The 14,291-nt window shown below is 35.6% G+C and overlaps 1 protein-coding gene across 1 annotated transcript in view; it reads right to left on the reverse strand.

Moving 5' to 3' along the window:
• Positions 1-13,645, reverse strand: part of Hers (Histone gene-specific Epigenetic Repressor in late S phase) — a 266,285-nt gene extending 252,640 nt beyond the window's left edge. The window contains exons 1-2 of the mRNA XM_074183198.1: positions 13,419-13,645; positions 1,265-3,330 (exon numbers count right to left, since the gene is read on the reverse strand). Coding sequence (XP_074039299.1) covers positions 1,265-2,878 — 1,614 coding nt within the window. The 5' untranslated portion in view covers positions 2,879-3,330; positions 13,419-13,645. The remainder of the gene's footprint in view (positions 1-1,264; positions 3,331-13,418) is intronic.
• Between the last annotated feature and the right edge of the window lie 646 nt (positions 13,646-14,291).

Below are 14,291 nucleotides of genomic sequence, written 5' to 3' on the forward strand. Positions count from 1 at the left end.
GTGATATTTTGTTTATAATTTTGTTATTTTGAATCATCCTATTCTGTTATTGTCTGTACTTTCACATGTTTCAGCCCAATAAATCTTACTTTTTACCTAGAAATGACTGATTTTTCGTACAGTTGTTCCCTGGAAACTTTGAGCCATAGTTAAGGAAATTATTTTGTAACATTACAAACTTCCTCTCGTTCATTGTTGTTAATTCAGGATACATTTGGTTGAACTTTTTACACGTTCTGACAATGATTTGATCACTTTGTTCATGTGTATAATAAATAATTTCATAAGAACTTCGTTTCAATAATCGATATTTGCATTTATTTTGGAAGATGATTCGAAACACCGTCGATAACACTTTGTAAATTACTTATAAAAGTAACCGAACAGCTATAAGCTTGAAAATTCCACTGCTACCTAAATCCAAATTAAAAAAAAAAATAGTGTTTCTAGAAGAAGCGACTTTATTGAGAAAACTTGACGATTTAGGTATAGGGACATGATATATCATCTTGAAGAATTTTTCACCATCTTTCAATTTACCGAGTAATATACAGGGAGTTTCATTTGAAAAAATGAACTTTCGTCTACTTTTATGCACAATGGAAATAATAGTGATTTCAGCACGCCCTGTATCATATGGAGTCGATTTCTTGGTGTTATTTGAATATTTTGAGTTTGTCCAAACTATCATCAAAATATCAACTTTTCATGAATTGAGAGTACTGATGTACTTAATTTCAATTAAGGCTATGTTTTGGACCATATTTAGCACAATTTATTTTTCATCTCGAAAACAGATAGAGATAGGTATAGGACATTATTAACAAAAAAGTATTAAAATACCAGATCAATTCCAAAAATGTATTAATATATGGGGTGTTCCATTTAAAAAAATAAAGTTGCTAGGACTTTTTGATGGAAGTGGCAACGCCGCAATGCTGAAAATATTTTAGATCGATAGAACAGGTAAGGAAATGTGAGAGGTGAAATTTTCAGAAAAATCATGCTTTGTGTTTTCCAGAAACATCTAACCTACCATCGAGCGTGAGTCACGCTGTTTATATGTTTCCTGAAAATTCAGTTCTGTATACGCTATACGCTATACGTTACTGTGTACGCTATACGTTTGATAATGTGAATATTGATAATTATCTTTCTCGTCAACTTATTTATTTCATTTCATTGAATTCTCAGTTATTTTTTTAACAATAAGAGTTATTGCATGTATTTTATTAATTATAGTTTTTCTACATAATTAACTTACATTGTCCGGGGCGCTACTTGATGACGATTGCAAAAGCGTCTCAGTAGCGACAGCAGTAGCGGCGGTCTGCGTATGACTTGTAGCTGAAATTCTGTACTGCATTCCTGCGATGCTGCAGTAACCTTCGTGGTGAGTGGACCGCGTGGTACTATTAACATAGACCCCCGTGATTGTTACGTCTGTATCTTGATTGAGAATAACGGCCACTTTGTTATTCGGAGTATGCACTTCCAACACTTTACCGTCCTCCTCATCCTCCCCCACCTCCTTTTTAACAACGCCTTCTTTGATTTCGTTATCGGAAGCGGCAAAATATTCTTCCGAGGAAGCACTCGCGTAAGAAGAAGAGTCATCGAAGTCTCTCGATGACTTGGAAGGGCGTTTTTCTGGAGAGTAGCTTGCAGCTAAAATAGCGCTAGCGTTCAGACTAGCCATACGCTTGCACACTACCATGTCCTTGAGATCCATCACCACCTCATTTTTTCTACGTGGTTTTTCCTTAGATGCTTTAACCTTCTCTGGCTTTTGTTTAGGAGCTTTCTCCTTCTTCACCGTTTTCACAGGACACACCTCCAACCTGTTACTCTCCTCGTCTTCAGAACTAGACGTTGTATCGTGCATGTCCCAGTGTTTCCCAACAGCGCGCAGTCCTGGAACAGATCGCAACGTTCTCGTAGAAGGGGGTGATGGAGTGTTCTCCAAGTCATCGTCATGGGATTCTTTTTTGATTTTCGGTACCTTGCACTTCGCTTGGTCCCTTTTTGGTGCATATGCTAGTTTCGAAGACTCATCAATAATATCCAATATATTTCCCCTGGTCTCATTTTCGTATAGGCAGTGCACCTTGGCTAGAGCGTTCAAAGAAGCAACCCTGTGTCTTTTGGGTCCATTCCAAAACCTGAACAGTTTGGTTTTCCTTCTCTGCTCTTCTTTTGAGACCTTATCTTTGGAGGAAATGACGCGTTTCTTGATTAAGGTTACTTTTGGTTGTGTTTTGAGTTTGCGATACTGTTTTTTCTTGACGGTGGGGGGAGAGCATGGTTCTATATCTGATAAAGGTTCACTCTTGATATTTTCAACTGGCATACAGGAAGTCTTCAACTCGGACAACATCTTCAATGGAATTTCATCTGATAATTCCCCGGGAGAATCGACCACCTCTACTTTTATGGCTTTTTCGACGGAAGGAGCTATATTGTAATCAGTTTTCTTCGAATCGTTATTCGTTTCATTGGAAATGGAAGATTTTTTCATTTTGTCTGGTAGAGTTTGTTGCTTGGTTTTGGCCCTGATTTTATTTTTGTTACATTTGAGTTTGGAGGAAGTTTTGGGTTTCATCTCCTCATTCACCTCTTTCAGTAACTGTTCTATTGTTTGTTGTTTTTTTATTTCGTCTTCGTCTTCATTTTCAGGTGACAGAAAGGGATGTACTCCTGCGTTAGTTTGTCGCTGAACTCTTTTAGCTGGTGGCTTTTGATTCTTCTTAGCTCTAATCTTTTTTGTGTTTTTCATTTTCTCAACTTTGGTCCTGGCAGATTTCTTCGCCATAGAAAGAACTGCCTTTGTAGATTTGGTGCTTTTCTTTGGTGTTCGAGAAATCTCATTCACTGACATTTTCTCTGATTTTTTATCCGTATTTCTCTTACAACTACTCAGGGCACTTGGTTTTTTTGGCAGTTTTCATTTGGACTCGAGTTTTGATCTGAGGAATTTCCTCTTGCACCTTCTTAATTGTTTTTATATCTGATTTTATCCTTACTTGATTCCTTTTCTTCACGACTTTACCGCACTTTTGAGGTTTTTTGTTACCTTTGGCCGTTAAATCTATCCTATTTTCTATGAGAATAGGTTTCATTGGCGTCAATTTTCCTTTGATGACGAACGATATAGTTTCAGAGATTGTATCGCGAATCGGAGATTTAATGCCTGCCAACTTTTTGTTTTTATAGGCGACCGGCTTTTTGTTGGCGGTCTTCATTGTTTTTTTATTGGATTTCACGGGTGTCGAACGCATTATTGGACCTTTCTCATCCACTTAGTTCACTCCATTCATGACGGATTGTAACCTGAAACAAAAAGAGAATCATCGTGGAGGTTTTCGCCAAAACGATTTTGAGGTGAATGAATTATGTTGAATAACGAGATATTGAATGAGACATATGCATTTGTATTCAAATTATATTCATTCGATAGTCAGGCATTGGAAAATATTTTATACAGGGTGTTCCATCTCAGACGAGCCAGCCCGTATATTTGTTATCCCATGGTGAGTGGAAAAATTTCCCGAAACACGTCGAATGATTTTGTTTGGGGGACATCTTTTGACGTATATCTATTAGACTTGGACGAGCAACCCCCTAATAGGGGGCTCTTCAACCCCTCAAACTTGAATAGGGGAGAGGGGTTGAGTGATACTTTATTTGCAAGGTCTTCACGTTATTCATACACAACGGTGTATGAATAACGTGAAGTTGATGAACCGTTTTCGCCAAAAAACAATTTTGCAGCTCGAATGAGCCACCTTGAATAATTTGGTTATTTTTACATGTAGAAGCCCATTTTACTGAGGCCCTTTTTACAAACTCAAACAACCTACAGAAAATCACATTCTTGAAAAAATTGAATTGTTTTATCATCATGCTTACAATAAAAAAAATCAAATCTGCGTGTTTAAATCAAATGTTCAAAATTTCCTTCATTGCTTTCCATACAATAATACAATCTTGACTGAAAACCGTCTCTGACATGGTTCAGCATAATTGGAGTTATTTGACGACACTCATTCACAATTCTTTGGCGAAGTTCGTCCAAAATTTCTGGGTGAGTCACAAAAATTTTGGACTTGAGATGTCCCCACAAGAAGAAGTCCAGAGGGTTCAGGTCAGGAGATCGGGCAGGCCAGTCCATGGGACTTCTTCCTATATGAAGAAACAATAATCCTACCAATCAGTCTTTTGTATGTTCATCAATGTATAGTTCGAGTTCACACAACTAAATACCCACTTCGAAGAAGATCTGTCCAACCAACCAGACAAACTAGTAATGAAGAATTAGCAATACATAAATTTAGAAAAGCTATAACCCAGAGAACGTTTCGGTCCAAAATTTTACAATGGCGTACATTTAAAAACAATTGACAAACTAAGAAATTTCAAAACTGAAATAAAGAACTTTATCCTGAAAAGCAAGGAAACTTTCTATAAAATACAACGATAGTGAATACACCCATCATTTGCTGCTATCCCTGTCCTCTACAAATCGTCGAATATCTTTCAGAATTTTGTTAAAACGTGCACAAATTAAATATACAGTTGTTTTGAAGTTATGCTTTACATAAGAGTTAATTACTTTCCTTATTTTTTTATCTTGTAAATCTTTGCCCGCCAAAATTTTTAAGATAATTTTATGTACAATACTAATAGTTTTATTTTGAGAAGCCCTAGATAAAACACACACACAGGCAATTATGCCTAGGTATGTTTTACTCACAGAGCAAATCTAACACCATTTTGTAAAAAAAAATTGTAATATTTTTTTGTACATGCAATACTTGAATAAACCTAAAATCCAACGACCGGGGTATTGCAAATTGAGGTATTGACGAACTAGTGCGGCGCAGTGCGGAGGACCTCCGTCTTGTTAGAAATGCAATTGTTGTTCAAGTAGTAGAGGATCGTTTTCTAACTGTTCAGTTATTAACGGATCCATCGCATTTTCCAGCATTTCAAGATAACGGTCGCCAGTTATATTACCAGGAATAAACAGAGATCCAGTTAGGTGGTCTCCCAAAATTCCAACCCAAACGTTTAGTTTTTCTGGATGTTGAGCGTGAGCTCCTCAAAATACACGAGGATTTGTATCGCTCCAAATTCTACAGTTATGCCGGTTAACCTCTCCATTGAGTGCATTCGTCAGAAAAGCAAACGTTGTACAAGAAATTTTGGTTATTGTTGATACGCTCGGCCATAATTTCGCAAAACTCTTGCCTGCGATCCCAATCATCATAATTTTATTCACGAATTAATTCAATTTTGTACGGATGGAACTTGTGTCTATGTAAAATTCTGAAAACGTTATATATTAACTAATACTGGAAACTGCATAAAGTGTCCTTTTTTATCCATTACTGAACACCCGTTTCCACAAATTTTGAAATCAATTCCAGTACGTACTTATGGCGAACGCTACGTTCAGGATGGTGTTGGTTAAATATCCTTGCAACCAGAGCCGGATTAACCCTGTATGGGCCTGTAGGCAATAGTTTTCGGGCCCCTTTTCTTTACCTACTCTGAGTGACAAAATCATGTGATGTATTTGTTTGCCTTCTACCCACATTCCTGAACACAATTCCCGATATAAGCATGGATGACGTCCTAAGGGCGGGTTCAGACATACGCAGGCTCTATGCGTGCTCAACGCGGGTTGGCTGCGTGTTAGTACAGTCACCCGCGCAGCACACGCGTAGAGTACGCATACGTTTGATTCCGCCCTAAGTCTAGGTGTTTTCTATGTATACATGAAAAATTAAACACGGCTCAGTTATTTTTAATTTAAAATATATATTTACCCAAACGCAATAAATAAAAGAAAAAGTGAAGTAATTTCAGTACCTTCTGTTAATTTGAATATGGACTTTTCTAACTTTTTTAGATATAAAATCTTTCACGACTTCTTCAATGTGGACCTTTTCCAATACATCGTTTTCATTTGCCATTATCGACAATGAATTTAAGCGATGTTGAGGCATTGTTGCTCGAAGAGAATTTTTTAATAATTTCAATTTTGAAAAATTTCGTTCTCCTGTCGCGTTTGTTATCATCCAACTTCTATAAATTTGCAATGCTATTATAACATTTGGGAAAGTTGATTGAACCATATTATTAAGGATCAATTTATACGATTCTTCAGACAAAGAAATGGTTAAATTTTCAGAAAAATAAAGATCTTGGTACCTATTATTGGTCAAATTATAATGTCACGAATAATTATTAAACTTACCCTATTTAATTCTGTTTTATAATCAAGATTTATTCTCTCGTTAAGTTTTCAAGACAGTGTTCTTAATAAGAACTAATACTCTACTCCTATTCAGCGTAAACACAAAGCATAAAGTGTTTTTCAATTCACTGACGTAAAACGCTCTTGATGGCATCCTACGAATCGGGGATTTCCCTTACTCGCTGCGTTCTGAATTTTTTAGACTTTTGGTGTAGTGTGCTCCGTCTTCAAACACGGAGCACACCAAAACTATTTTAAATTTACCTTACAATCGCAAAACTCACATATTGTAATTAATGTATTTGGAAAGTTTCGGAATTATTTCGCTACAAATTATTATCACGCTACGGAAGCTTACAGAACGCACCCAACGAACGGGGATTCCCCCAACGTGAATGAAGTCCAGTTGCGTTCCGAAGGATTATATCAGTTCTAATATTAGATACTAGATGGTTCTGTATATATAAAGTGTTACATGCGTTGAAAAAAAAATAATATTGTTGATTATCATTTTTGATCCATAAAACTTTTTTTTGCGGCCTGCAGGACGCCACCCCTAAAATTGATTTCCAATGTAACTTTTTGTCTTATTATTTGTTTACCATTTAAAAATTTATTTCCGATAGCCTGTTTCATTCTAAACAAAAAATGTCTCTTGGGTTGTTTGCCCAAAATAAACCAGTTCGCAACAAAAAATTATTTTATGAACAACTACAGAAATACATCGTGATAAATGCGAACTGGATTTATTGTTATTTTGTAGTTAGTACCTGCATTAAACCATTAAAGGGTAATGAACAAAACTAATTTATTAATAACAAAACACACAACATGTAGAAATCATAGTAAATGTTCAATATGTCTACATTCAGACATTACGCATGCGTCTAGACGTCGGCGCATTGAGCCACGTATTCGCTCAAATATTCCTGGAGTCTCTTTGATTACCCTGCACGCATCGATGATGCAGTTTTTTAAGTCCTCTACACCGCGAACAGAAGTACGATAAACCAAATGCTGTAAATGGCCCCAAATAGAGAAATCGAGAGGATTGAGACCCGAGGATCGAGCGGGCCAGTTCTGTGGCCTTCCTCGACCTATCCACTGATTTGCATATGTTTCAGTTAAATGCTGACGTGCTACTTAAATAAAATAGGCGAGAGTCCCATCATGCATAGAAAACATATCCCTTCTGACGCCCAAAGGAACTTCCTCCAGCAGTACTGGATGTACTTCTCTTAAAAATTGAACGTATGCCTCACCATTCAATCGAGGAGGTAGAAAATGAGGCCCAATTCAATCATCTCCAATAACTCCGAGCCACACGTTAAGAGAAAACTGTTCTTGATGGTTAGTTTCGACAATAGCGTGAGGGTTTTCATCAGCCCATATGTGGTAATTATGAAAATTAATAATCTTGTCCTGAGAAAAACTACATTAGTCTGGGAATTATATCGTCTTCAGAAAGTCACAATTTCTTCTAATCATTTCCAGCATCCAATTGCAAAATTCAGGACGGTTCGGAAAGTCTCGCGGTAACAGTGCCTGTACTCGTTGCAGATGGTAAGGGTATAAGAGTTGTTCCTTTAAATTTGGAAATACCGTCATATGATCAACATTTAGCTGGAAAGCAATCTTTCTAGTACTGGTAGTAGGTTGTTCTTCAATTAAATTAAGTACTGCTTCCTCAAGCTGTGGTGTTTGTACTTCTCAATGGCGACCACAATCCTGGGTTCTTTTGTCGAATGAACAAAACAACAGTAAATCCAGTTCGCATTTATGACGATGTATCTCTGTAATTGTTCGTAAAATAATTTTTTGCTGCGAACTGGTTTATTTTGGGCAAAAAACCCAAGAGACATTTTTTGTTGAGAATGAAACAGGCCATCGAAAATAAATTTTTAAATGGTAAACAAATAATAGGACAAAAAGTTACATTGGAAATAAATTTTAGGGGTTGCGTTTTCCACCCCTTACAACCATGGGGTAAACCAAATAAATTACTGGCCAAGTGTCTTTTTGGTAGTACAAAACGTCAGGTTAATTTCAATATTGTAACTTTTTTAGTGCTTGTAAAAAAAATTGTTATACAAATTCCATGTACCCCCTTTAAGGGGCTGTATCTTAACAAGGGATGCTCCAATGAAGTTTCTTTATATGAAAGATCCTATCTTTTTTTCGATGAGGAATCACCTCCTCAAATGTTTTACACTTATTCAGCACATTTACACACATTCACATATCACACATATACACTTCAATTTTTCCGCCAGGGTGAGTGCAATACTATTTACCGTTCTGGTTGCACCCCATCACTTTTGGGGTTCCCGGGGTGAACTAGACACATCTGTTTGTTCTTCAGGACCCTGTTCCCCTTCATTTGGTACTGGTTGATCATTCGTCATCTTCGACTCGACACTATCATTAGATACTACACCCCAATACTTTCTTTACTGCAAATTTTACGACAAAATAATGTTCCACGCACAGATCACCTTTGAAACTGAAGTTAATGAAAGTCTAAGAGTTCTAATCTTTACAACAGCGCTTGCTTACATATAAATATATATGTTGCTGTGTGTGGACCTAGGGTTAATAATGAATTTGTTGATGTAACGATAACAATAAAAAATAATATACCATTTTCGCGAGAACTCGTAACGGAATGACAAACTCCCATGTAATCAATTCAACACTGTCGTTTCGAAACAATGCCACGGAATTTAGAGGGGTTTCCGAACAATCACCAACTTGGCACAATAAACACACGTGCTGTCTCTATCAAAATGCTCAACACATTTAAAATTTATTAATGACATTATGTGACGCGTGATAGTTATTTCAAGCACGTAACAACAGGTATAGTGTGAGAGTTGCAAAATTATATTTTTCGATGAATGCATATGAAGAACGTAGACAGTTTGTCTTTTCATGGAAGTGAAAATGCTGACAAATATATCGGTAATATAAGGTGACGTGAAAATTCCAGAAATAACACTCCTTGTTCGAGTATATCTTAGCGACAATAATTCAGTGTTATGTCTGGCAATATTGATCTTCTTACGTCTGATATTGGTTACCTGTTCCTTATTTCATTTCATTGTACGTATGTGGAGCAGTTTCAGTTTGAATTACTTTATGAAAACACCATCAAGCATTATGAAAGGTGTGTCAGATAGATCTTTCGTCGACAAGAGGAAAGAAGACCACAATTTTAGACTCTCTGTATTCTTTGCTGCTGATATACATTCAAAACTAGTGGTGAGATATATCACAGCTATTATAAGTTGAAACAATCAGTGCATCACACAGAATCAACTGAGTTTCAAGGCTTTAGGCGTGTCTAGGAGACATGCTTGTGCAACTTCAATTCATTGTTTAGTACAATCTCCAGTCCTAATCAATTACTCAATCAATCAAAATATACTTTATTGTCGAAAAAACTCTTGTTTTGTTGACAAAGTAAAATATACACGTAGAGATATAAAATTTAGGCAAAATACACACAATTATGTAAAATATAAATAAAATAAAATAAAAATGAAATTGTTATATAAACAAGCAGTATATAAACATATACATTTATCAATTATACATTTTATTCAATAGAATAAGTGTCAATAAATAAATAAAATATCAATCATAAAATGTTGTTTGAACATTTTGTCAATTTTACGACTTATAATTTAACAGTCTAATCGAATATCCTATACAGTATCCGCAATAAATTACAGATGACAGTTCACAATTTCACTGGAAGTTGTCATTGTAAAATTATTGCAAACTATAATAGGGTCTGCTCGCGAGAAGTTTTCTTGTGTATTTTCTAAAGCTGTCAATACTATCCTAGCTCTTTCTAAAATGAGACGGTAAGTTGTTATACATTTTAACACCGTTATAGAAAACGGAGTCCTTTACTAGGGATGAAGAAGGCAATGGTAATTTGAAATTATTTTTAGACTTTTGGCGAGTGCTATGACACGAAGAAATATATTCAAATTTTGACCTATGTATGTGTATAAGATACAAAGTTTTCATTACAAAGAGAGCCACAACGGTCAATATATTTTTCTCTGCAAATAACTGTCTAGTTAGAACACATATCTAATGGCGGTTTTTTGCAGTTTAAGTACTGAATCTAGCAGACTAGAGTTACATACCCCCCAGAAAGGAATGGCATATCTCAGTTGACATTCAATCAATGCATAATATGCGTTCATAGCCGTGGCAGTACCAAGTTCCTTTGAAATAATTCTCATTGCATAGCACCCTGAGGAGATTTTATTCTTCAATTGGTTGATGTGTGCTTCAAACTTCAATTTACTGTCAATATTAAGGCTCAAAAATTTTGTGCAATCTTTATTTTCAATCTTCTCAGTTTCTAGAGGCATATCTTCTAGAGTACATTTGAAAAATACTATATTTGTTTTATTAACTAAAAAAGAGAAGATTCGAGTCGCACCAAGACTAGATAACATTTATGTCTCTGATTATCTTATTATTCAGTTTTACAACAGTTTTACTATGCCATGAAACGGTGGTATCGTCTGCAAATAAGGTAATTTTTTCAGAAGTGGTTATTTACAGTAAATCATTTATATAGACAAGAAAAAGAGTGGGTCCCAAACCGATCCTTGTGGCACTCCATAATCTATATTAATATATTTTGAACTTATATCACTTTTTTCGACTTGACTGCGCCCAGTTAGGGGTGCATTTGAGTGCATTCAAACATTAGTTTTCAGATCTATAACTGCTCCTAGTGACATATTTGAGATAACGTTCAATTACGTTCAAGATTTCTAATCCTAGAGTGTACCGTCGTTTTAAACTTACAGACAGCGCTTTTTCCCTTGGTTTCCTCATCATGGAAAGGAGTCATTGAAATAACTCCTGAGGTGGGAAGCAGGCATATTCAATTAAACACAAGGGTTGAGACAGTTGAACACTTCCTGTGTCTACATTAAAATAAATCTCCAACATTCTTTCGATGTCCAAGGCTAAGATGTATGAGTCTTCAGTCAGGTAGATGGTTTTTTCTGGATTGAATCTAGCACTCTCAAGGTTTGGTTTGCGCCTCATAAAGCATTACGCTTTTCAGGAAGTGTGTACAACTTTCTGGTTCGAAATGGTATTACAAGTTTCTGAGAATCTCCCTTTGTTAGTCCATTAAAACAAAACATATTGGTAACGGTTACCATCCAACAAATTAATCGACACAAATCTTTGGTAATTCCTTACAAATAGATCTCTGGGGAAAGCAGTCTTGATGGTAAATGAGCCTCAGAGAGAACCATGAATGACTACTTTTATGGAACGATCTCTATGTTGAAGAGCGGTCTAAACACTGGTACAAGTTAGAGTGTTGACGTAAGTAATGTTCAAGTTCGATGAAACCAAACCAAAAATGTTGTTGATGTTGAGCTGTTCAGTATTCATCTAAGGTGGTGTTGCAAATTATTCGTCATTGTGGATTGTATGTACACTGAGGATACTGGGTAATGATCTTTCCTGGAAATTAATAGTGAAACACTTGATGATGTTACAGCCTTCATCCAATAAGTAACACTCTGTTATGTAAACACTTCAAACTTGTCGGGAAGGTGACAGGTGATCTGACTCTACTCTTGAAGAGTAGTCAGTTTCGGCAACTGGATGATTTTATACGTATTCCACGATTCGTCTTCTTTCAAATTGGCCCAAAACACATTTGACAGCACTGTAATCCGTACCGATAGCAGACGTGCACGTCCTTATCAACCTGTTAAGATTAAGACCTTCAATATAACATAAATCAATGGTTTCACTCCTCCGTGGATTCCTCAGCTGCATCTATGAGTATATCTGAACACAACGGACAATGGGGGGAATTTGATGGAGAAAAGTAGGGACTGAGAAAATCGCTTTGAAAAACACCTTAACCAAAGGTAACCACCCCTGGCTTTACTTTAAGAAATCAATTTTTGACATGCGTACTGTGATGAGGCGTGTTGTAATTACGTTGTAGACGTTACTTAGAGTTTTGCTAGATTTTTGTGATTTTTGTGCGCACTAGTATGAATTTCATTATTGTCAACCACTTTCAAACAGAAGTATGAATTTGTTTTTAAAAAAACATATATATATATATATATATATATATATATATATATATATATATATATATATATATATATATATGTGTGTGTGTGAAGTATTCTGAAAAATCACTAACTCCAAGTTTTGTAACCATTCTCTCTATAGAAAGCTAGGATATAACTTTCATAAATAAAAATACAAACCTACCTTGGACCTCTTCTGTTGACCAGTGGCGGCTGGTCCTTATTAATGATAGTTGTTTCTTTGGCAACCAGAGAAATGCGTTTCCAAATTATTACTCTGATATAAGTACTTACTAACAATAAGTTCTCTCCCAGAGAGTCAATGATTGCTGCAAGTTGAACAACACGTTTCGGGATGGTACTTACCTCTTGTCCAATTGATAGACGTGATTATCCTATATCGGCGATAATCAATTCTTAATCAAAATTGAAAGCATTGACTGGTCAGCAATAAATAAACACCTACAGAGGTAAATGGAACGAAGTTTGGATTTGAGTTTTCTTAAAATAAAAACTCATGAAATAGTCACATGAACTTTGAGCTTTCTGGATATTATCATTAATGTTTGTCAACATATCCCCATACACGTCTTTATGTAACTCCCACATACACACACGTTCTTCCGCTATTCAAAAGTTCACCATCTCTGAAACATTTTGAGTACTGAAATTTGTCCCCTTTGATATAATTACCTCGATAATTACCAACTGTGGACGTGCATGGTGATTGATCGAGTAGAAGTAAAAGGAAACTTGGAACCTCTTAATATCCACTGTCTAAATGTGATAAAAACTTTCTATCTAGAACTACTGAATATCTTGTAACAAACCTGGGCTCACAATCTATACTTACATGAAAATGAAACACTTTTCATTGATCAACAACCCTTGAGAACAATCGAAGAAAAATAATACTAAAGCTTTTTGTATTTTATACAGAACTGCAAAAACATAATAACTATATAAATGATTTTCACCAATACTAATCAAAGAATTTCCTTCTTCTAATGAAATTATTCAGCACGTAGAAAAGAGAGGAAGAATGTATTGTTTACCTTTAGTTACGATCTTGCACACACACTTGCACTTATTAAATTCTCAAGGCCAACTACCAGAAACGCATTGTCTTCGTTAAATGTCAATTCAACCGATTAAGGGAATCGAAAACAAATCGCGAATATACGATTAATTTTTTCACACGAAATCGAGATCGTACCGAACACTAATCTCCCCGCCCTAGATACGTGCTGCAACTTTGACAGGCCACCATTTTAAGCGTACAACAAAAGACAGCAGTTTTCAAGTCAGCTGCTACCATCTGTTAGAATACTTCGGAATTTGAAGGACGGCTGTGTTGTTTTGTCTTGCGCCACTGAATAGGCAACACATGATACGGAGTAGCTGTAATGTAAGTCGTTGGAGCATTGGTGACAAATTAGAGCAAAGAAGCCAATTATGGTTTTCAGAGATTTCAAATTGTATTTGATAAAAGACCGCTGGATTTTTGAAATCAAAATAAGCGAACTAATAAAAGATTCTGGAAAATATTCATAGTGTGGAGTATTCATTGAACTGATGAAAAAAATTGACAAGCACATTAACATTTAATAAACAATTTGTAATGCATTAACTAAACTCTGAATAATAAGTAAGTTAGTAAGAATTTTCATCTTTTGTTAATAGTTCAACTTTTTGATTATTGCTTGTATTTTGTTTCATTGTAATTTTAGTTTTTTCGCTTGATATAATTGTTATTTTCCAGCCAATCTTTTTTAATTTTTACAGATTCTTTTTCTGGGATTCCAAATCATATTAGACAATGAAAGTCCGAATTATTGAAATGCAAATGAAACATTGTCAACCACCTTCAGACAAACGTTTTCAAGTGTTAATAATGTAGAACACTTTCAAATGTTTTTTCGTATATA

This window comes from Leptinotarsa decemlineata, unplaced genomic scaffold (genome assembly GCF_025532065.1).
Source record: "Leptinotarsa decemlineata unplaced genomic scaffold, Ldec_3_MD MMD2_tig00026336_RagTag_RagTag, whole genome shotgun sequence".
In the NCBI taxonomy this organism is placed as follows: domain Eukaryota; kingdom Metazoa; phylum Arthropoda; class Insecta; order Coleoptera; family Chrysomelidae; genus Leptinotarsa; species Leptinotarsa decemlineata.